Genomic DNA, 22,309 nt, shown 5'->3' with positions numbered 1-22,309 from the left:
TTCCCAAAGATATGCACAGTTTCCAAGATTGAAAGAGGATAAAAGACTAGCAGCAAAGTGGTTAAAACTGAAGTCTTTATATAATGCAGGTCAAAAAAATATATATATATTAAAGCGGACAGACACATGTTGCATATATAATACAGTACATGACAGGAAGTTGCACTGTGCTGGTTAATGCAGAATGAGAAGTGTTATTTCAGCATTCTCTACACTTTGTATAAATGCACGTCCTACATTTTGCTTCTCAGCCAGCAAGTTTTAATCAGGTTCATCAAACCTTGGTTCAGCTTGCAATAATGCAGGGTAATCAGATTACAATGGGAGAAAAAGACAACCAACCAAACATTTGGTTACACACACACACCAACGCACATGCACACCGCCAACCTACCTGGAATCTAGCACCCACACACATACAAACACACAGCCGTGGGCACAATATAGTAACACTCTCGCACCCACACACATGCACAAGTGTCCACTTTATCACACAGAGCAATCAAACATTTCAAAACTGACCGTTGTCGTTATATGCTGTTGGAAAATTAAGGTTTAACAGTCGTTCATAGCTGATTTTCTCTGTCAACACAATAAAATTAGTGATTGTATCTAGCAGCTTTATACGCATGTGTGTTTTTTATATATATATATATATATATATATATATATATATATATATATATATCTCAAACTTTAAAACCAAGTGGACTGCCACTACTGTACCGTGTTAGCACTATCCTTCCTTCTACCATACAAAACTAGAGAGAAACTCTATTAGAAACTCAATAGTCATTTCCATCACAAACGCCCTCTACTTTTCAATGTGAAATAATACTAAAAGGTGACCTATGTACAAATGCTGTCATTTCAAGCTACGGTATATGCTGACAGCAACGATAAATACAACTCTATCTTTAAAATTTCAAAGACAAAAAAAGAAGAAACGAAAAAAAAAAAAAAAAAAAAAAAAAAAAAAAAAACTGGGATTATTATCAGTACTTAAATATAGTGTTACATATTTACAGGTGTTTGGAGTTTGGTACCAGGGGTTTGTCGTCTACCTATATATAGCATATTAAAATGTCCCGTCTAGTCACTGACTCAGTCCGCCAAGAGGTCAATGCGTTTCCACACATTCGAAGGTTTGCATAGAAAGTAAAGGGAGCATTGGTTAGGGAGGAATCTGGAAGATAAATTGTTCTCTTGTACTACTAAGTGAGGTGTGGTTTCTCTCTTCTTCTTTTTTTTTTTTTTTTTTTTCCTTTTTTGAGTGACAGGAGGTGGGAAAACATGCATATCTGATAATAACAGCATTTGGATGTTGTACCAAATTTGCTATTTAAAAAAAAAAAAAAAAACAAAAAAAAACTGAGATGGATTACACTTTGCAGTTAGGGAGCATTTGGGTTATTGCAGCCAGATGTCCAAACTAAGCTGTTCTTGTAGTGACTTTTACTCTACTTGAAGCGTTAAGTTCAATTTTGAATATTCTGTTGGGTCAGACTGCCAAACAGTCCATGTAGATACTGTTTCCCAAAAGGTTTTTAAATTTGGACATTTGGGTGAGGAGTGCAGGATAGTGTCTTTCTTGCCAAGAGTTAGACCAGAAGATTATCATCATTCACATCTGTTTACAAAATATGAAGTGTAGTTAAGACTGAAACGGAGGCAAACATAAACCATCTCCTGAGGTTACCAATTTACAGGTCATACCATGTTTGTGCAGTGGACTACAGATGTCGACATGCTGCCCTCGTCAACCGATATTGGCCTACCAGGAAATCCAAGTGGACAATATTTCTGGTCATTAATTTTGGCTATAGCCCTGTCCATATATAAAGTGATTTTCGCTTGCCACCTCTCGCTTTGCAGCGGACAGCTGCTAGCAGACTTTTCAGACACTGGTTGCATAGGAAACCTTATTTCCTGCCCCATCTTTTGTCAGTCAGCAGTATCCCTTGCCATCCCATTGGTAGTTGTTTCAAATTGTTGCTTCTAGCCATTTCGCACCGCTAACTGTTATTCCATCTGTCATCACTACAAGACTCCGAATTTCACTGAAATTCCATAATCTCTGGTCTCCACGCCGCCTTTTTTTTTTTCTTCTTCTTCTTGTGAGTATTAAAAACAAAACAAAACAAAAAAAAACCCCAATGTGATGAAGAAGATTTTTAACAGTCTTATTTAGGGTGAAGACGGGAATAAATAACAACAAAAACACATTAAAATGTGGAAAAATATCATGCTAGCGTTGGCCAATTTATTTTTAAAAATCCGTGCATCCATATGCAATTCCTTTTTTAAAATGCGGAAAAGGGAAAAGGGATTCATGCAATTTAGAGATATCGGTTAGCTGCTTCCACCTGCTTTCAGTCTTCATATTAACAGAACGAGCGTCACTCTTCTCAATCTAACTTGGCAAGAAAGCCGATGAGTGCATTTCATTACTTTGTTTACTCTGAAGCCAGGGCTTCCAAAAGCAGGATGGTGGTCAGTACTGTTATGAGTCAAAGCCTGAATCACGTAGTCACCGGTGACGTTACGTAACATAAAACCACCTCTGCGTATGCAGACCTATGCACACACACACACAGAACATCTCAGGGTTTAATAGCTGAGATGCTCAGCGTTCCCAAAACAATGCATTCATTCCTTCACTCGTTCGTTCATTCATTCATTCATTCGTGGAAGGAGTGGACTAACTTTCAAGGAACAATGTAATACCACATTTGCACAACATTTGAAGGGGAAAAACAGAAAGATTCAGAGGTCAAACAAGGGAATTTAAGAGGGTGCTGCAACCAAAGCTTGGAGAGCAGTGCTTTAAAAAGAGGGTTGTTTTTTTGGTTTTTTTGTCTCTTATTTTTAACCCACTAAAAAAACAAACAAAAAAAAAAAACAACAACAACAAAAAACCAGGATGTTAACTTAATTTTTGAACAGACTAATTCCAAAATCTGGAGTTTTATCAGTCAAAGAATAGTCTAATTTAAGTGCCATGTCATTTTAACCAAGGAGCACTGTAACCCCTTACCTCACCAAAACAAAACTTGCTGGTTGAGCAACATTTTAACACTCGATTAAGAACTAATTGTAAAAATGAGCAGGAAAATAAGAAAAGAAAATAACAACAAACAAAAAACCCCACCAATTTCACTACAGCAGTAAATAACTGGACTATAACTGAAGTAAATGAAACTGTTGTGTGTTGGTTTCTATTTATATGGTTCAAGAGGTTCTAAAATGCAATTTTCTTATGAGGAAATAAAAATATATGGGGGGGAGGGGGTGTTTAATGTAGTGAAGTTGTTACCATATTTTTCCCTTCTAATCGTAGAATCGATCCCTTTATTTTGGAATGCAATCAAACGATCTAAATCACCTCAGGAAGGCGAGTTAGTCATTTTAACGTCTTTTAAATGAACTGTGCAAGCTGTGCCAAGGTGGACCTTCAAAATCAATCTGTTACTCTGCTTAAAAAAGTGATGGAAAGGAAAGAAGGAAATCAAATGGCCAGACATCCACCACAGCAACTACTCTCAAGCATTAAAATTACAATAGAACACGGTGGTTAATATACCACAAGAATTTCAGAGGATTACCTTTACTCGGGGGGGAATATCATTTTATAGTGCACTTTTCTCTGTCTAATAATTACATTGTCAGCGAATGCTTAAGCCATGAAGGAAAGGCCACTGTTACCTAACTGCAAATTCACAAACAAGCAAAAACATATCCCTTTTAGCATACCCAAACAGCAAGTACGTTTTTTCCTCAGCGCAGAATAGTTTTGATTTCTTTTTCATTTTTTTGTCGTGAAGTCGTCGCTCTCTGTACAAAAGACAATTTTCCTTCATGAAGTTACACATAACTTGTACTAGAAGTCTGATATTTGTGGCCTGGCTTATGAGTGTGAATGTGAGAGAGGTGTGTGTGTTTGTATGTGCAGATGTGTGTAGTAACATCTCCAAGTCTATTAATCGTGACTTCTCCTCCTCCTCTTCTTCTCCTCAGCTTAAGCTCCTGAGCTTAGCTTGATGCTCAGAGCCCCCCTACCCCCCACAAAGCATATGGTTTTGTCCTCCGCTGCTGCTTGTCGGCGACAAACACAAACTGAAATCTCCAAAAGCCCTCAAAGTGGGGATCAACAACATATCACCCCGTCTGAGAGGGGAATGAAAAAAGGATGCCAGCTTATAATTTTCTGCTTTTATCCACTTCCTTTGTTTGCTAGCTTTGATGGCGTCCCAGTGTCCGGTGTCGGGTCACCCCGCGGCCTTGTGCTTGCCCCCACAGCAGCGGCAGGCCTCGCCACAGTGGTGGCACGCGCGCAGAGGCAGGTAGCAGCACATGCAGGGTGCGATAAACGAGAGCGCCACCAGGGCCAGCCAGCGCAGACAGAACTGCTCGTCAGAAGTGTCACATGAACAGGGGTCTGAGAAGTCACCCTCTGAGTCAGACATGCAGTGATACAGCATGCTCTCGGCGCATAGCATACAGCTGACTTTGTAGATGCACTGTTTAATTGGGTCGGGGGCATCCTGGCACTGCCCCCGCCAGTTGTCTTCGTGGTTGAACATCTCCCGACAGTAGATGCACCGTGAACGCTCGCCGTCCTCTCGCCGCCGTCTGCTCTTTTTGGACTTCATGAGGGGCGACGGCTGAGTCTTGATGGCCGTGTCCTTGCCCAGCCCAAGCCCTATACCTGTTCCTATACCCATTCCGGGGCCTGAGTGAGAGTCTCCACCGGGGCCATCGGGGAAGAGGTACTCGCACTTCTTACTGTCCAGTTTGTGAAATGCAGTGGGGAAATCCAGGTCCTCACGGTCAGGTTCAGGTTTCCACATGACAGGGTGACGGTAGTCCTCATAGCCACGGATGAGCACGTCTTTGCGTGGGTTGATGCGGACGATTTCTTCTTCATCCATGCGAAAACTGACACGGCGAGTCGACTTAAAGAGGAAAATCAAAAGAGGAATAAGTCAGATTGCTCGAAAGACTAGAAATCAACACTTTGTGGAAAATACTACATAAAAAGTACCTTAATTTAAAGAATTATATATTGATATAAGCCAGTAAGGCAAAGGCAGACCTGTGGAGGCAGGTAGCGCCTGTTGCTGGAGGGGAACTCGTCAAAGGGCTGGGCGCGAACGTAGCAGCCCCTGAATGGCTCGGTGGAGACGACATTGTTCAGAGGAGAGAAGGGCTCTTTCATCGGGGTACAGATGGAAGGAGGCTCATCACACACCTACAGGCATACAGGATCAGGTAAGTATGCGAAACAGGATGAAACTTAAAACATGTTCAAATTTCTTCCCTAGTAACACATCACAAAGAAAATCTAGTGAATTACTGCACTCTGATGATGCAATAACAACTTTTGTAATTATTTTTAGTCACTTTGCTTACCAAAAAAAATCTGCAAATTTATCAATTTTTTTGTTAATCCCCCCTGAAAAAAAAGCCATTCTCACTTTTCACGATACTGCTTCACTGTTAAAAGCTCTAATGGTCAATCAGTTCAGTTTTCATGATTACAACAGCTTTGACTCAGTGTGTGTAGGCTGTCGTGTGTGTGTGTGTGTGTGTGTGTGTGTGTGTGTGTGTGTGTGTGTGTGTGTGTGTGTGTTCGTTCCACTTTAACCACCAGGGGGCATCCTGCACCCACGCTTGTCCAAATGACTGAGCTGTGTAGATGACTCAAGGCCCTTCTGTTAAGAACTCAGAGTTCCCATCAGCCTTGCATGTGTTCCCACAAACATTTTAGCTAATGCAAAAATCTACAAACACTGGCCTAAAAAGGCTCTTGACAATGCCGAAAAAAAGAGAAATGTTGGAAACCATGCGCTGCAACGTGAAAGCGAACAATTAATTCCTTCCAACAATTACAAGAAGAAAGCTCACTGTTGACATCAATCGGCCTATAAATAGCATCTTGTGAATGACACAGAGGACATCAAATGCAGGAAAATATTTTTTACACATCTACAGAAATTATATTTAAAAAAAGGAGCCTCCAACAGCAATAGCCTCATACTTTAAGTACTCATGGCAACAAAAATCAAAAGCAGCAGTGATTTTCATGATTCATGCATGCAGAGGTGATGAGAGTTGGGGGAGGATAGTTATTATGTTAAGAGCCTTGTGATATTTTGTGGAGCTTGATTTCAGTGCAACTATGTTCACAACTTCCAGCTTATTCAAACGTTCACGCGAGATACGGGAAAATAAGCAGAACTGTGCACCGGTCGCCCTCAAAACGTGGCTAAACTTCACATTCACGGACGTGCCTGCCTATTTCTAAACGCTCCTGTGATGTCTCAAAGTGACCCCGCTAAACTGAAGGTTCTTTCTCTCTGCGTGTCGCAACCGAAAATACACAAACACAGATGGATGCATGCCGAGGCGTCTTCGAGTTCGATCGGACCGTATTCGAGCCTCATATGCACTGGCTAGCTGACCCTCTTTTTTCCCCCCCCACACACATCTCGACCTCATCAAAGCAGGGTTAGTCCTCCTCTCTTCTCCTTCTCCCACCTTCTCTCCCTCTCTCTTTTCTGTGTGTGGAGGTGGTGCTGGCTGTAGTTAGTCAGTGCCGTGTGTAAAGTAGCCCACGCCAGTGCTTTAACGCACAGCGGAAATCTGGTTTGCTCCCAGCTGCTGCTACAGTAATTACTGTCCTGTGGTTGCTAAGAGATGCTTCCTTTGACTCCCCCCCCCCCCCTTCCTCCACTAGCCCCCTACCCCACCCACCCCACAGACTGCTAACACATGGTCTGTGTGCGTGTGTGTGACTTTGTTCCTTCATTGCCTCCAAACATACCAAGTGGTGCAACACACATCGACAGCGTCTGCAGGGGAATGTGAGGAACAGGAGACATTGGAGGCAGAGGGAAGAGAAAGAACAGAGCAGGAAAAAATGAGATTGTGTTGTATTTGTGTGTGCGCGTCTGAGAGAGCTAGAGCGAGCGAGAGAGGGGGGAGAGGGAGCGAGAGGCCAAAGAGTCTGCCGAGGGAATGTCATAAACCAGCTCCAGCTGGAGAAATGCAGCAGAGAACTTAAAAAGCCAGATGACAGCTGTATGTGTATGTGAGAGAAAGAGAGAAAGGAGCGAGGGGCGGCGGGGCAAATGGGAAACAGACTTGGGCTTCCTTTTAAAGTGCTAGCCCAAGCCCCCACTATTCAAAGGCATGCGTGGGGGCCAATCTGGAGCTGATCTGACCCTAGAGATGTGGCTGTTTGAGGGAGGAGACGAGAAGGGGGAGGAATGCAGAGAGGGCGTTGTAGGTGGTGCGGAGCCACGGGCAACCTGGCTCCACACCAACATCAGGGATCCATGCACTTCCGCCCTCAAAGGCACAGGGGTTGAGGACAGGGAAGGCTAGCTCACATACTAAAAGCTTACGACACACACTTCAACAAAGCAAAGGAACGTTTTGTGTGCGTGCCTGGATATTTGAATGCAAACATGAATACGTGCTTTACTTCTCTATGAGCTTGTTTCTCACAGGGTAGAAAGAAGCCTGATGAGTGCTCATCTCTGGGTCCTGCCAGCTTAAAATAAAAAAATTTAAAATTTTAAAAAAAGCCCACTCCTGATGTGTCCTAAAGGAGTGGTTGGCTGTTTTGGGAAGTGAGTCTTTATTTGTAAGAATGAGGAGAGATGTATGTAACCAACTTCTGGCCTGCTGAGTTACATCAATCTACAAATACATTTTTGTAGATTTTTGTCAAATTCACAGCAAAAGAGAATAAAAGGCATATTTCATAAAATGTCAAATGGCTACTTTAAACTACTCTTCTTCGCAGCTTAGAGATGTCTCATAGAAAACGACATCATCGGTCAGAGTGAGGCTGTGAAACTCACTGGCCAACAAAACCCATGTGTACAAAACAGATAAGAGAAAACTTCCTGCCAGTTCTAAATTAGATGTGGATGTTTTCCTGTGGTATTCGAGAAAAGAAAAAAAACAAAAGAACAAAAAACCCTCACATACATATTTTACTTAGTACTAGCGGAAGGACTGTAGCGGTACAGCATAATTCCTGGCAGTGGGTCATCACAGCTGAGTAGGGTGTTGTGCAACCACTTTTCTCTATGGGTGAAATATGTTGCATGTTCAGTGTGTGTGTGTATGTGTGTGTGTTTTTTGAGTGAGAGGAAGAATGTGGTAAGCTTGTGAAGGGCATACATGTGGGTGCTCAGCCTCAGTGGGCAGGATGTGGGTGGAGAAGACCATCTTCAGCGCACGAACACTGACAGTTCACGCGTGTGTGCGTGCACATACACGACGCACACAAATCTTTGTAACAATGCAAGGCTAGGATGAATTCCAGCAAATTTTGATACCCGTCGATTTTTAGAGCCATTTAATCAAGGAACAAAAACAAGGCTTCATGGTGACCTCTGGCATCTGTTTTTGGCACAAGGTCACAGCAAATCCATAGAGAGCTGCTACTGCTTCTAAAAAGACCTACCACTAATAAAAACTACATGTGTGGTCAACCAGGGGTGGGACAACATTTTGAAATCTTGATGCATCATCACACCGCTTCCTCTTGTGATACAATTATTAACATTCTGGTGCCAAATATTAGCAGAAAGTGCACACGCTCCAAATACAGCAACTAATCTGACTTACTAGAGTGATTATTTCATGACTGTGTGAAGTGAATGAAATTACTATCCATTTCCCACCTCTAGTGGTCATAACAATTTCTTTCTTTCTTTTATGCTTTTTTTGCATTTTGCCTTTTACACACCCACACATGGCAGATGGAGGGAGCCACAGAAAGGTTGGGAGGGGGTGACATGCAGCAAAGCTTCTGTACTTTTTTTTTTTTTTTTTGAAAGTCATCATTTATCTGCACAGACACTGACGTGACTTCGTGATGGAGCTTGGAGCCACACAGCTCGGCTAACACTTTGCTGTGTGGTGGTATTTGCTGCTTCTCTGGCCGCAGCCTCTGGTTCACTTCTCTTTTTCTGTAGCCCAGGTCTCTGACCGCAACATTCGGATGCCAAATCACCATGGTGACACCCTCGGTGGCTTGCTGAACACCCCCTTCTACCCCTCTCTGGCTGCACCCCTTACCCCTCCTCCTGCCCCCCCCCGCTGCCTAGCAACAACGGTGCCATTGGATTTCCTGTATGTTCAGGCTGATTCCTTAAAGAGGAACTTTGCCACAAGAACTGGAACACCACTTTCTCCTCCATCACTGCTCTTCTAGTCTGCATCATGCAGATGGGCAAGTACAGAGCAGATCAGAGGTAAGTATAAGCCTCTGGGAGGTTCATAGCTAAAAATTTAATTCACATGAGGTCCAGCATGAAGTCAACAAGAGACCACAAACGTGGTTCTGTCTATTCCATATACAGTGTGCAGAGTGGAGGAAATGATCAGAGGTGAATCAACACACCTCAGTGTTGCACAACAGTTAATCATTATTATGTGTAGGGATTCTTTACAGCACTGGTGCATTGGATTGCTTAACAGTGTCAGAGGCTTCTATACTGTCACTAAATGTGTCCTACAAGAGCTGCCCTTCCTACTAATGTGCCTTTATCAACTTTGCAATCAGAAGCAGAACAGGTGGGTGGCTGGCTTTCCTGTAAAAGGACAGATATCTAAAACAAATTACCAAGGGTGTGTTGCCTTGAACTATACACCTGCTGCCTTTCTCTGCTAAAGAGAACGTGACATTCTTAAACACACATGGTGACAGTCAACCGCTGTGCAAAGGCACTGAGTGTTGTTGTTGGTACAATACATGGTGCATGCAGTTATTGTGTACAGGTTTAGTTGGTCCCAAATTTAGTTAGCTAAAGTCAGAGTCCTATCTTCACGCAAAGGAAGAATAAAGAGTCTTACGAGATGCGACCCTGACGTCAGCATCATGGAGAGATTAGCTTAAACAGGCTAAACGCGAGTTCACAACTATCTACTGAGCACCTTAAAGTACCTTGTTTTTTCAGCTAAGACAACATCAACATCCTAAAGCCTTATTTGACTAGTAAAGATGAATGCTCCAGGTGATAATATATCATCTTCAATCTTGACAAGACTGACAGCTGCAGAGTTAGAGTGCACCACATTTGCTGGCCAACACCCAGCTTCACCTCAGGGTCTGGCTGACACTGGTTAAACATCTGTAAATCTCTAAGAACAACTGTGAGACAACAAAGGCAGGTGTCAGCACCTGGCTGGGACAGATCAGACCTCAACCAAACATGTGGATCATGTCATTTCAGAGTCGGTGACAAAGCAGAGAGAACTTCACTCTTTTCAGTCATAGCAACACAGGTTTTCTTTACTAAACCTTAATGTCACTCACCGGTAGTCCATCCTCTGGATTATCGCCCTCCCCAAACGGTCGACAACCTGAAAGAGAGAAAGGTACGAGAACTCAACAACAGCTCAAAGAGGCAAAGTATACAACACAAAACTCTCATAGCTAAATTTGATTGACAAAAGCAAGGGAAGACTAGAGGGTAAAAATTCAAAGAACCCAGGCGACAACCTGCATCAGTCTGAATCTTTCAGCAACTTCCTTCTACCAACAAAATATTTCTATTTGTTTGTTTGTTTCTCAAACTGTTCCCCTAAGCATGGTTTAAAGTTACCACGCTGACTCTTGTCGGGCCGGAATAGTTCAAGACTTCTGCTTTCTTCTGCCTGTGGCCTAATGGGGAAATGAAAGCTGCTTTGTGTTAGTGGGGTTCACAGAAGTTAATAAAATAAGCATGCAGAGAATAATGTAACCGTGACCTCGGCTAAAAACCCACGTGCCATTTTCGCACCCCAAACACCTCAGTTACCAAGGTGGAGGAAAGAGCTAACGTTTTTCATCACTGCACACATTACACAATCTACAGGAGAAGTCAATCTTAAGAAAGACACGTACACTACTTATATTTTCATAGTGTTTTGCTGAACACTATTGTCACAAACATCACTTTTTAAAAGATAACATTTTAATGGTGCTTATGTCAACAATGTGAAATAACTTGTTTAATGTATGCAGTCTGAAGATTTTTTTAAAGCTCGGTGAAGGTGTAATTGAATAAAGTCTGCCAATTTCCCTGCACGTAGTCCAGTGAAGTCTTGAGGTTTGTCAGATCACAACAAGCAGAATGCAACACCACCGTTTTGTGACATAAGATAAAAAAAAACAACAAAACTTTTCTTGGAATAAACCTACATTTTTAGTATGTGTAATATATGGCTGTTAATGTAACCAAATCCAAGAAAAATAACCAAAAATAAAGCATTACACAACTAAAAGATGCCACCAGTTAACCACTCATTCATGCAGGTGTGTGTTGCTTTACAGACAGCAGACATTTACTCTTACAGAACAATAATTGAAGTAAATCTGAGTTAATATGTGCATAACATTGTATAAAGAACTGTTAAATCACATTTAAAGTTAATAATTTGATAATATTCACCAGGTAATATCATCAGAAGTATAAAATCTAAAAGCTGAGTTCAGAACGATGAGCTATACCTATGCACTTCCAAGCATATGGTCAGAATTAACATAAAATGCAGCCATTTACTAAAAAATATCAGTGCACAGGTACAGCCAATCAAATTATTGTGGTTTCAGTCAGCTTAAATTAACACATAAAAACCACTGATGAAAGCACCAGCTTATACATTTAAAAAAAAAAAAAAAAAAAAAAATCAATGTTTAAGGACATTTCAGTTTGGCAATGCTGTAGAAAGCAAGGACAAAACTATCTGAATGTGGGGAGGGGGGGTGGTGGTGAATATATTTGTACCCAAGGGGCATAAAGAGGTTCTTTTTCAACTTTGGTTCACTTATTTAGGATTACTGAGGCTTTATTTAAAGCACTGAGGCATCAATCTTCCTGTCTGCATTCAGAGAGAGAATGCAGAAAAACACAGTAATGTGATCTCTGTCACAGAGAGGACAGAAGAATTCACTGAGCTTGTGTTAGACACAGTCTGTCCATCAGTCTGTCTGTCTGTCGCTGAGTCACATGGAGAAAGGTGTGTGTGTGTGTGTGTGTGTATGCATTTCTCCACTACTGAGAGAAAGAGGCCTCCTGCAGCCCAACTCTGGCAGCGCTGGGCCACAAAGCTGCCTGAGCCATGTGCCTGACGTTGCCATGGCAACAGAGGACTGCAAGACTGATACACACGTGTGCGTGCACGCAGATACGCGTGCGCAGACACACACACACACACACACACACACACACACACACACACACACACACACAGGCAAAAACATATATTCCCTTCCTGCCTCTTCTCTCCCCCACACACATTCACGCAGCAGTCCAGCAGCAGAACGATGCAACTGGAATACAGAAGAACTGAGGAGAGGCATTACACAACACTGGCAGAATACAGAAGATGCCAGGAGAGAGAGGAGAACGGAGGGAGGAGAGGACAGCAGGGGCGGGAGGGGTGAGAGAGAGAGAAATGCAAGGGAATGAAACCCCACCATCACCTGCTGTAGCTGACATTCACAGGAAGAAGCCGAAGCATTTATTAGCACACCAAAACTATACAGTCTCTGAATGAGAATCTTCACAATCACCCGGGCCCTGCTACATGAGATATCCATGCCTCTTTGCCATCTGATTATGTGAACAGCACTGAAACGGCCTCAAATCATGAATATCAGATATGTTACTGATATTTTGTTGTCAAACTGTGACAAAAGACCATAACAGCTTCCCAGCTCACAGTAACACCTTCAAATGCCAACACCCCATTCAAAACAAAACCCCTCAGGTTTCCACACATCATTTTAGCGTACCAAAATAGAAGACATTATTTAAGAAACTGGGAGCGAATTTTGGTTTGTTTAAAAGAGACACTAATCATCCTAAAAGATGACCCTGTGATAATGAAGTACGCCATTATTGCCTGTTCGTTATCTTCATGTGAAATTTACAGGAAAAGCAGCTTGCAAAGCAAGTTCTACATGACTACCTTTTACCTAGATGGTGTGGACTTGTGCCCAGGAAGTTCAAATCTCAGATAAACGGCTGTGGGCAAGAAGCAACTGATGCTCAGTGGCGATAAACCTTTACAAATGTTCCGCTGTACCTCCTCTATGCTCCCCATGATTCCTGGGTCTAGAGTGTAAAGGATATTACAGCTCCTCAGCCAGCCAGCCAGCCGGTCGACCAGCATCTTGTATAACACAGGGCTGGATAGCAGATTGCTGAGTTGGCAATTCTCCTACTAATTGGATGACTTTGCAACCTCTGGCACTGTGCTGAAAAATAATGCTTATTAGGACCTAAACCTGCCCACTCAGTTCCACGCATAAAGTAAATACCTATCTTAGCTTTAAAATATATAAATGCCACATTCAGTCCAAATACAAAATTTTGTTAGACTAGTCTAGCCAGTCCTCAAACTATCTTGCCAAGACAGAGAAGGACAAAAGCCCAGTCTGGTCAAGTTTCTTCTGCGTGAAGCTCAGCCCATATCTCAGGTTGCGATCCATTCTATGAGTTTCTCGTCTTTCCCACCAACCCTCTCCTGTCCTCTATCACCCACTGTCTGAGCAAAGCATTGCATTGCCAGTCTCTACGGATGTGGCAAGCTTATCTGGGCAGCTGGGCTTGATAAGATAACACAGGAGGGTTCAAGCTTGGGTGAGAGAGCAGGTAGCATTGGCGGAGGAGTCATCAAAGGTAATCAACGGCACACATCTCTTCTAGAACAGATGCTAGGTCAGCCTTTACAAGCCAAGATAAACAAGCAGGAATGCAGGCTGTGAATGCACACCAGTAGAATACACACCACATTCATGTGCATACATCCATCTACATCCAACTTTTACATGTACTGAATGGTTGCCAAGACACACAGTGCAAACTCTAGGTGGGAATTCTAAACAAATGTGATGTTTTGTCGATCGAGTAAGAGTTTGAAAGGTGGTGAGGGTAGTAGAGGGAAAAAAAAAAATCTGTGGGCTGCCTTGATTTCTTGATATGGAAACAATAGCCAATGCTGGCTGATGGACTGTTAAGTTAAGGTGCATTCTGCTGGCTTTCTATTGGCTTTGTTATCTGGTTTGACCTGTTCTAAACTAGCAAAAAGAAAACAAACACACACACGCATGCAGGCAAAAAGGCAAAACACACCCTGGTTAATGTCCTCAATGGCCCTCCGTATTCCCCGGTCAAAAGCACGAGCATCAGCAGGGCTCTGAAAGGTCAGTCCAAACTTCTTGTCGTTGATCCTCCAGTGGTGGAAGATGGGGTTGACCTTGTTGTATACTAGGTCTTTCTGCAGCACACACTCCAGTACCACCTGAAAAGAAACAAACAGAAGAGTTTGAAAGTGAACCAAGGCATGCTGGTGCTCTTTGAGATGTTTTAATATAGCTGGATACAGAATTTGATCTGTGTGGTTTAATCCAACCCCATAAGCTGTTGTAATGTGTCAAATTCAATTATTCCAACACAACAGGAATATAACAAAAAGACGTAGAAGATTTCTGCCATTTGAACTACACATATAGGCAGTTCCAGAGCTTCTAAAATCAAAAATAGAAAAAAAAAAAGAAAAAAAAAAGAAAATCCCCCCCAAATCCAATACTCAACATACTTCTTAGATAATTTGTAAAACACATTCTAAATAGTGGGGTTTAAAGTTAAACTTGAAGAGCAGTGGTGGCCCGAGAGTTGGAGTGTGTGGAGGTGTTTTGGAGCCAGGGAGCCCAAGTGTATGGCAGAGAGAGGCTGCGTTTCCAAAGCCTATTATTAATCAGGGCTACTGGGCCGCCTCCCGGTCTTCCTCTAGGCAGATTAAATGAAATGAGAGACGGCCATTAAAGTCTTTGAGGTTTTTACTGACGCGCACGAGAGGTGGCTTAATGGGGTGCGAATGTGTGACTGTGCGCACCGCGATCTGCGTGAGAGCATGCGTGAGCGCAGGAGCTGGTGCGATGAAAAGCTCAATGACCCAAGTGCTACGCTGTGCATCTTTGCGGTCCAAATGTCTTGTCGGAGGATAACGGTCACAAACAAAGTACTCGATTGCTGAAAGCAGATGGCACCGTTCCCCGTGGATCTGGACAACAGTCAACATGCACACTTCAAGAGGCTAATACGTGGCAGCTGTACAAGAGGTTGATGATATGTGTGTATGTGTGTCAGAGGGGGAGTGCTCAGGTCTGAATTTCATTCTGTCTGTGTGAGTCGCTTTGCAAGTGTGCTGCACATAATTCAAGCGTCTGTCTCCATATCATTGTTTCATACATGTCTCTAACAAGAAAAGGAGGCAGCGAGGGTTAAGCCTGCGTGACTACCCTAGAGCTACTGGATGAGTGCACAGAAGAAGGGAAGGATGGATGTGAGAGGCTGCTGGGGTGGCAAGGACAGGGGAAGGGAGGAGGGGTCCGCTGTGCCTCTGGGGGTGATTGTGGAGGCGAGACTGAATGGAGCCGGAGCAGGTAAGGTGAGCGCACAGCAAGGCCGACTGAGGAGGAAGTATCACAGTTGCATGGAAGGTTGATACTTAACACCGCATTCCATATTGTGCTTAGAGAAAAGAGAGGAGGAGGAGCCTTGCTGACAGAAAAAGAGACAGAAAGGGAACAGAGGCAAGTGATGTTAATGGAGGAGAGTGTCAGAGAGAGAGAGAGAGAGAGAGAGAGACAGACAGAGAGCAGTCAAGACAGTGTGTAAGAGAAGAAAAGAGGAACAGATGGAGACTATGCTCACATGAATGCAAGAAATCAGGCTTCTTTCAGAATGATGATTCCAACCTTGCTATCATTTTAAGACAAAAATTGTAAAGAATAATGCAATTTAAGTTAAACAGGGTGCATTGATTCATAGTGAAATAACCCAGCACACCCTCACCCCCTCCAAGACTTAAAGCTATAAATGTTACTGGTAAGTCAAAACAAACAAACAGGGTTAACAATTATTTAAAAAAACAAAAAACAAAAACCAAAAAAAACCAAAACAAAAACAGTCAAATAGGGCCTTGCCTCCAAGGCAATGCCATTTAGAGTAAACCTGGAATGCACGGCTGTACCAATCTGCAGGGAGTTGCAAACTATGAATGACAGGAAGCAAGGTGGAGTGAAAGAGCTTAACTGGAGATTTGTCATAATCCGAGAGCCAGCATGGTAAGTAATCATCAACCAATTAGAGCTGTAGTTTTAAGAGAGTCACCGAATAGCAGCGAGAACGAGAAAGAGAGACGGAGGGGAGGTGGGGGGGCCAAGGAGGAGAGTGATTGGTAGCTATATGGAGAGCCAGCTGAGTCATCACCAGTACACTCTGTGCCGCATCACTGCGCTTATAGACAGATCCCCTCCACCTCTCCTCTTCCGTCTCCCATCTATCTGGCTCCACCTCCATTTCCTGCTCTTTGACTACATTCGGCTTCCCGAATTCCTCTAAATCCCACCCCCCACATCTCCAGTCACCTCAGGAAAAAACAAAAAACAAAAACAAAAAACTTGTCTTTTTGATTTCAAAATAGCTGCATTTATGATTCATTTTCCTCACAGGTTTCTATCAGGGATCGGTGATGTCACTGCCTTTTTTCCCTTTGTGTTTATTTCTGGTTGGATTAAAAACACCCAAATTGTATCCTTGAAAAAAAAAAAAAAAAGAAAATGTCTAAATAAAAATACATCTAAAACCTTGCAGACCACTGTCCTATTTTGTATGTTAGACATAACCCAAACCAAGGAGCCTTAGTGACATTCATCACTAAGTCTAAACGTCACTCATACAACATAATTACACAGTTCATATTCTTATGTCTTTTTTTTTTGGGGGGGGGGGCACTGTTTTCTTCTTGGACGCTGCTTCTGATGCCCTCACACTGCCGGTGGCAAAGTGGTTGATGCCAACACCCTGGCACTGGGTGGTATCCTGACAGACCTACATATGTCTGGGTGTTTGTTGTGGTGGCTGGGGATTCTGGTGGTGATAGGGGTGTTTTACCACATCCCAGAACAGTTGTCGGGGTCTCTGAACCATGTCTATACCCTGTCTGAGCAATGCCGTTCCCATCACACCCTTTTTCTGTGCCACACACATCCTGGGTTACCAACGCACAAAACACAAGGACTGTAAATACGAAACATACATAAAATGTGTTCAGTGAAAGAAAAAAAAGAAAGAAAGAAAAAAAAAAAGGTCATTTAGGCACGGTGCTGTAAGAAGACTCTAATAACCATCTGCCAGAACGCACCAGATTCTGTGCATCATGGTGGCCGCCTTTTGTCATCTGGCATTTGACAGACAAACAAATAGATTTACACTCCCGATTACCACAGACCAAGGATTATCCCAGTGCATCTACTGGGTCTGTTTTACATCTACAGCACAGAATGAGTCTCAGGAGCTTTACAGCAACTACTCCATAAGCCAAACAGATTAAAGCCACAACACAGCACTTGATATTAGGGCCTCATTGTTACTTTCATTACGAAGAAGCCGACAATACCAACTAAAAATAAAATAAAATAAATAAATAACAACAACAACAAAGGTTGATCAAATTGACCAATACGGCAAGGCCATGATGATCCACTTGGTAATGTAAACCCGTTGGGTATTTTTGTTGGCCTTCAGACAACAATTCTGACGGCTAAAGAACCAAACGGGTCAGGTTAAAAAAAAAAAAAAAAAAAAAAAAAAGAGAGAAGAAGAAGAAGAATCTGACAATACATGTAGAATGCAGGTCTAGCGATTTCCTGTGAACATCTTTGGCAATGCCTGCTGACACAGCTTCATATATTCATTGTTAAACGAATCCTGTGGCTAAGTTAGGGTGCCACTGTTGCTGGTCAACTTTCTTAGCTTCAATCTGGGACTTTAAGAGAATACTTTTTAGACACAAATAATTGTACTACCCTATTAATCCAACTCTGTATATTATAACATTACAAACAGGCAGAACTAATAAAGTTTGCCTGCGCCAACATTAATGTTATAGTTTTATTATTAGCTCCAGCTGCTAGCTACAACTTTAATGATAACTTAACCGATGTGGCTATCCGATAAATGTACCTTATTTCCACAGCGTGTGCTTTCTGATGCAACCCTCCCATGTATCAGAGCCTGGGAGTGGAACTGAGAGTATACTAGTTTATGCCCAGTGAGGCAGGGTGTGTGGCTATCGGATAATAGCTAATAGTTAAGCAACTAACAGTAACGTGTGCACCAGCCAGGTTAACATTTACAGTGGGGCAAAAAAGTATTTAGTCAGCCACCGATTGTGCAAGTTCCCCCACTTAAAATGATGACAGAGGTCAGTAATTTGCACCAGAGGTACACTTCAACTGTGAGAGACAGAATGTGAAGAAAGAAAAAAAAAAAAAAAAAAAAATCCATGAATTCACATGGTAGGATTTGTAAAGAATTTATTCGTAAATTAGGGTGGAAAATAAGTATTTGGTCACCTCAAACAAGGAAAATCTCTGGCTCTCACAGACCTGTAACGTCTTCTGTAAGAAGCTTTTCTGTCCCCCACTCGTTACCTGTATGAATGCCACCTATTTGAACTCATCATCTGTATAAAAGACACCTGTCCACAGCCTCAAACAGTCAGACTCCAAACTCCGCCATGGCCAAGACCAAAGAGCTTTCGAAGGACACCAGGAAAAGTATTGTAGACCTGCACCAGACTGGGAAGAGTGAATCTACAATAGGCAAGCAGCTTGGTGTGAAAAAAATCAGCTGTGGGAGCAATCATCAGAAAATGGAAGACATACAAGACCACTGATAATCTCCCTCGATCTGGGGCTCCACGCAAGATCTCATCCCGTGGGGTCAAAATGATCATGAGAACGGTGAGCAAAGATCCCAGAACCACACGGGGGGACCTGGTGAATGACCTGCAGAGAGCTGGGACCAAAGTAACAAAGGTCACCATCAGTAACACACTACAACGGCAGGGAATCAAATCCCGCAGTGCCAGACGTGTTCCGCTGCTGAAGCCAGTGCATGTCCAGGCCCGTCTGAAGTTTGCCAGAGAGCACATGGATGATACAGCAGAGGATTGGGAGAATGTCATGTGGTCAGATGAAACCAAAGTAGAACTTTTTGGTATAAACTCAACTCGTCGTGTTTGGAGGAAGAAGAATACTGAGTTGCATCCCAAGAACACCATACCTACTGTGAAGCATGGGGGTGGAAACATCATGCTATGGGGCTGTTTTTCTGCCAAGGGGACAGGACGACTGATCCGTGTTAAGGACAGAATGAATGGGGCCATGTATCGTGAGATTTTGAGCCCAAACCTCCTTCCATCAGTGAGAACTTTGAAGATGAAACGAGGCTGGGTCTTCCAACATGACAATGATCCAAAACACACCGCCCGGGCAACAAAGGAGTGGCTCCGTAAGAAGCATTTGAAAGTCCTGGAGTGGCCTAGCCAGTCTCCAGACCTCAACCCCATAGAAAATCTGTGGCGGGAGTTGAAAGTCCGTGTTGCTCGGCGACAGCCCCAAAACATCACTGCTCTCGAGAAGATCTGCATGGAGGAATGGGCCAAAATACCAGCTACTGTGTGTGCAAACCTGGTAAAGACCTATAGTTAACGTTTGACCTCTGTTATTGCCAACAAAGGTTATGTTACAAAGTATTGAGTTGTATTTTTGTTATTGACCAAATACTTATTTTCCACCCTGATTTACGAATAAATTCTTTACAAATCCTACCATGTGGATTCATGGATTTTTTTTTCCACATTCTGTCTCTCACAGTTGAAGTGTACCTCTGGTGCAAATTACTGACCTCTGTCATCATTTTAGGTGGGGGAACTTGCACAATCGGTGGCTGACTAAATACTTTTTTGCCCCACTGTATGATAACTGTTCAGTACTTCATGATGTTTAAACTGGAGCTTTACTGACCTCTCAATAGTGTTGGATGAATGTTCATGTGTTCAGTAACTAGTGAGGGGAGGTGTTATGTGAAGTTGTGTCAGTTGCATGAGACAGAAACTGCACTGTTGGTATCAATACTGTTGAAATGAGTAGCTAATTCCACTGTATCAATTAAGATCAGATTTTTTTTGTTTGACAACCCTATTAGAAAACTAGCATTTCTGGCTACAAAGGAAAATATAAAAGTAATTGTTAGGAGAAGCTTGAAGATTGGATTTTATTGGAAAATTTTTTTTTTTTTGCATATATCTGAAATGAAATATTTATCAGAACTTTCAAAAATTATTCTACTTTTATTTTTACCACACTAACTACAGAGTGTGTTGTACAAAGAAGTATTTATGGGTTAAAAAGGGACAGATTAGCTTTAAACAGTCTTTACATCACAGTCAGGAAGTAGGAAATTCTAAAAAAAAAAAAAAAAAAGAAACATGGGGGGGCAAGTAGTTGAGTACTGATGGAAAACCAGAGTGAATGTGCATTTCCATCTCTCACATTCGATTCTCTTTAATAATTTCCTGTTCTTCCTGATGATTCATCACAGAAACACGCAGTGTGCTCCTATTTTCAGATACCTGTGCCATGGAGGAAAGCCTAACAACCACTTCCTGTGTGAGCACATGTATGAATGACAAAGCAGTGGAGGGTCCTGTCTGTAACAACTAAAAATAAAATAAATAAATAACAAGGACAACAAAGGTCGATCAAATGGACCAATACGGCAAGGCCGTGATGATCCACTTGGTAAAGTAAATCCGTTGGGTATCTTTGTTGGCCTTCAGACAACAATTTTGATGGCTAAAGAACCAAACAGGACAGGCGCAAAAAATACATAAATAAATAATAATTTCCTGTTCTTCCTGATGATTCATCACAGAAACACGCAGTGTGCTCCTATTTTCAGATACCTGTGCCATGGAGGAAAGCCTAATAACCACTTCCTGTGTGAGTACATGTATGAATGACAAAGCATTGGAGGGGAGTCCAGAACAGCAGGGTTTGCAGTGATCTCATTCAGATGAAGGGAAAAAAAGAAAAACAACTTTGGATGTCTGGCCATGTAGCATAAAACGCTAATCGCATTTATGAACTTGAGGTTCTCTTACCAATTTGTCTTTGAGCCTTTCGCCTTTGATGTGGAACTCCACAGCGGTGGGACTAGGGCTTGGACTGGGACTAGGGCTACAGGGGCTAAGGTTGCTGCTGCTTCCTCCACTGCCTCCACTGTGGGTGCTGTTGGTGTCCTCCGCCCGGGTGACCTTATAGACGGTGACACAGCTAAGTCCTCCACCGCCCAGGGGAAGCCACCCACCACTGGAGTCATCCCGAGTCATGACCACTGCTCTCACACGCGCATAACTGTCACTGTGGAGAAAAAAAAAGGAGGAAGAGAAAGAAGAAGGAAAACCCAGTGGTGTTAGTGAACATAATCTAGAATCATTAACATATTTTCAGTTGTCTCCTGGGTTCTTTTCTTTGCTTAAATCACCTTTATTACAAAAGCAGAACTACACAGCCTCAGCCTTGACCAGTAATACAGTTTAAGTGCAGCACAAACAAAAATGTTGACCAAAGAGAACATGCACAAATGATAACGTGAGAAAATTACAATTTAAACTAGAGATGGGGCAATTAGGAAATTCTGGGCCAATGTCTGTCTTTTGCTTTATTTGCCATTTACTTACTCGAAAAAACTGAACATAAGAGATTAAATTTTGCATTAAAGATACGTTTTTGGTTTTAGTACACAGCAAAACAACAGACTACGTCTGAAGTGCCCAGTGTGTGTGTTTAACCCCAGGCAGAGGGTGACTGACCGTGTGGCTAAGTTAAGTCTGGCCACAGCTGATTCCCAACCTTTCTCTTGAAACAGGTGGTTTTAAACTAGACAGCACATGATCTGGTTTCCAAACAACATCATCCGCTTTCCTTTAAATCACAGTGTATTATGACTATTATGAGATAGCCTTTAAGATAATTAACACTGTGTATGTAACAGAAGGCAAACACACTAATAAAAAGTTTAGGGGGTTTTTGTTTTGTTTTTTTAAATGAAGCAGAAATAAAACATGGTGTTGATCATTTACTGTATTATAAAAGTTTCAGATAATTTATAGAGAATTAACATGAAGCAGATGGTTGAAAAGTACCTAAAAAAAAAAAAAAATCATCTTCTTTGAAATATCAATAAGTCACAAACTCTAAATTAACAAGAAATTCAAATCAGAACAGATCAAATCAAAACAGATCAAACAAAACTCACAAGAACAAATTGCTATATTGTGCCAATGTATCAGTAATAAAGTAATAAGAGATTATTATCCCAATTACATAATGTAACTTTAAATCTGCTCGCCTCTCATTCCATGTCTTTTTCTGTCCCCTCAC

The 22,309-nt window shown here is 42.2% G+C and overlaps 1 protein-coding gene across 1 annotated transcript in view; it reads right to left on the bottom strand.

The window, feature by feature from the left end:
- Positions 1-667: 667 nt before the first annotated feature.
- Positions 668-22,309, bottom strand: part of spred1 (sprouty related EVH1 domain containing 1) — a 36,536-nt gene continuing 14,894 nt past the window's right edge. The window contains exons 2-6 of the mRNA XM_040042890.1: positions 21,028-21,286; positions 14,145-14,313; positions 10,340-10,386; positions 5,096-5,251; positions 668-4,955 (exon numbers count right to left, since the gene is read on the bottom strand). Of these exons, the coding sequence (XP_039898824.1) occupies positions 4,269-4,955; positions 5,096-5,251; positions 10,340-10,386; positions 14,145-14,313; positions 21,028-21,286 (1,318 nt within the window). The 3' untranslated portion in view covers positions 668-4,268. The remainder of the gene's footprint in view (positions 4,956-5,095; positions 5,252-10,339; positions 10,387-14,144; positions 14,314-21,027; positions 21,287-22,309) is intronic.

Source organism: Simochromis diagramma, unplaced genomic scaffold (genome assembly GCF_900408965.1).
Source record: "Simochromis diagramma unplaced genomic scaffold, fSimDia1.1 OVJJ01000304.1, whole genome shotgun sequence".
NCBI classification, from domain to species: domain Eukaryota; kingdom Metazoa; phylum Chordata; class Actinopteri; order Cichliformes; family Cichlidae; genus Simochromis; species Simochromis diagramma.
The sequence above is the reverse complement of the archived record's forward strand: the minus strand, read 5'-3'. Positions and strand labels throughout refer to the sequence as shown.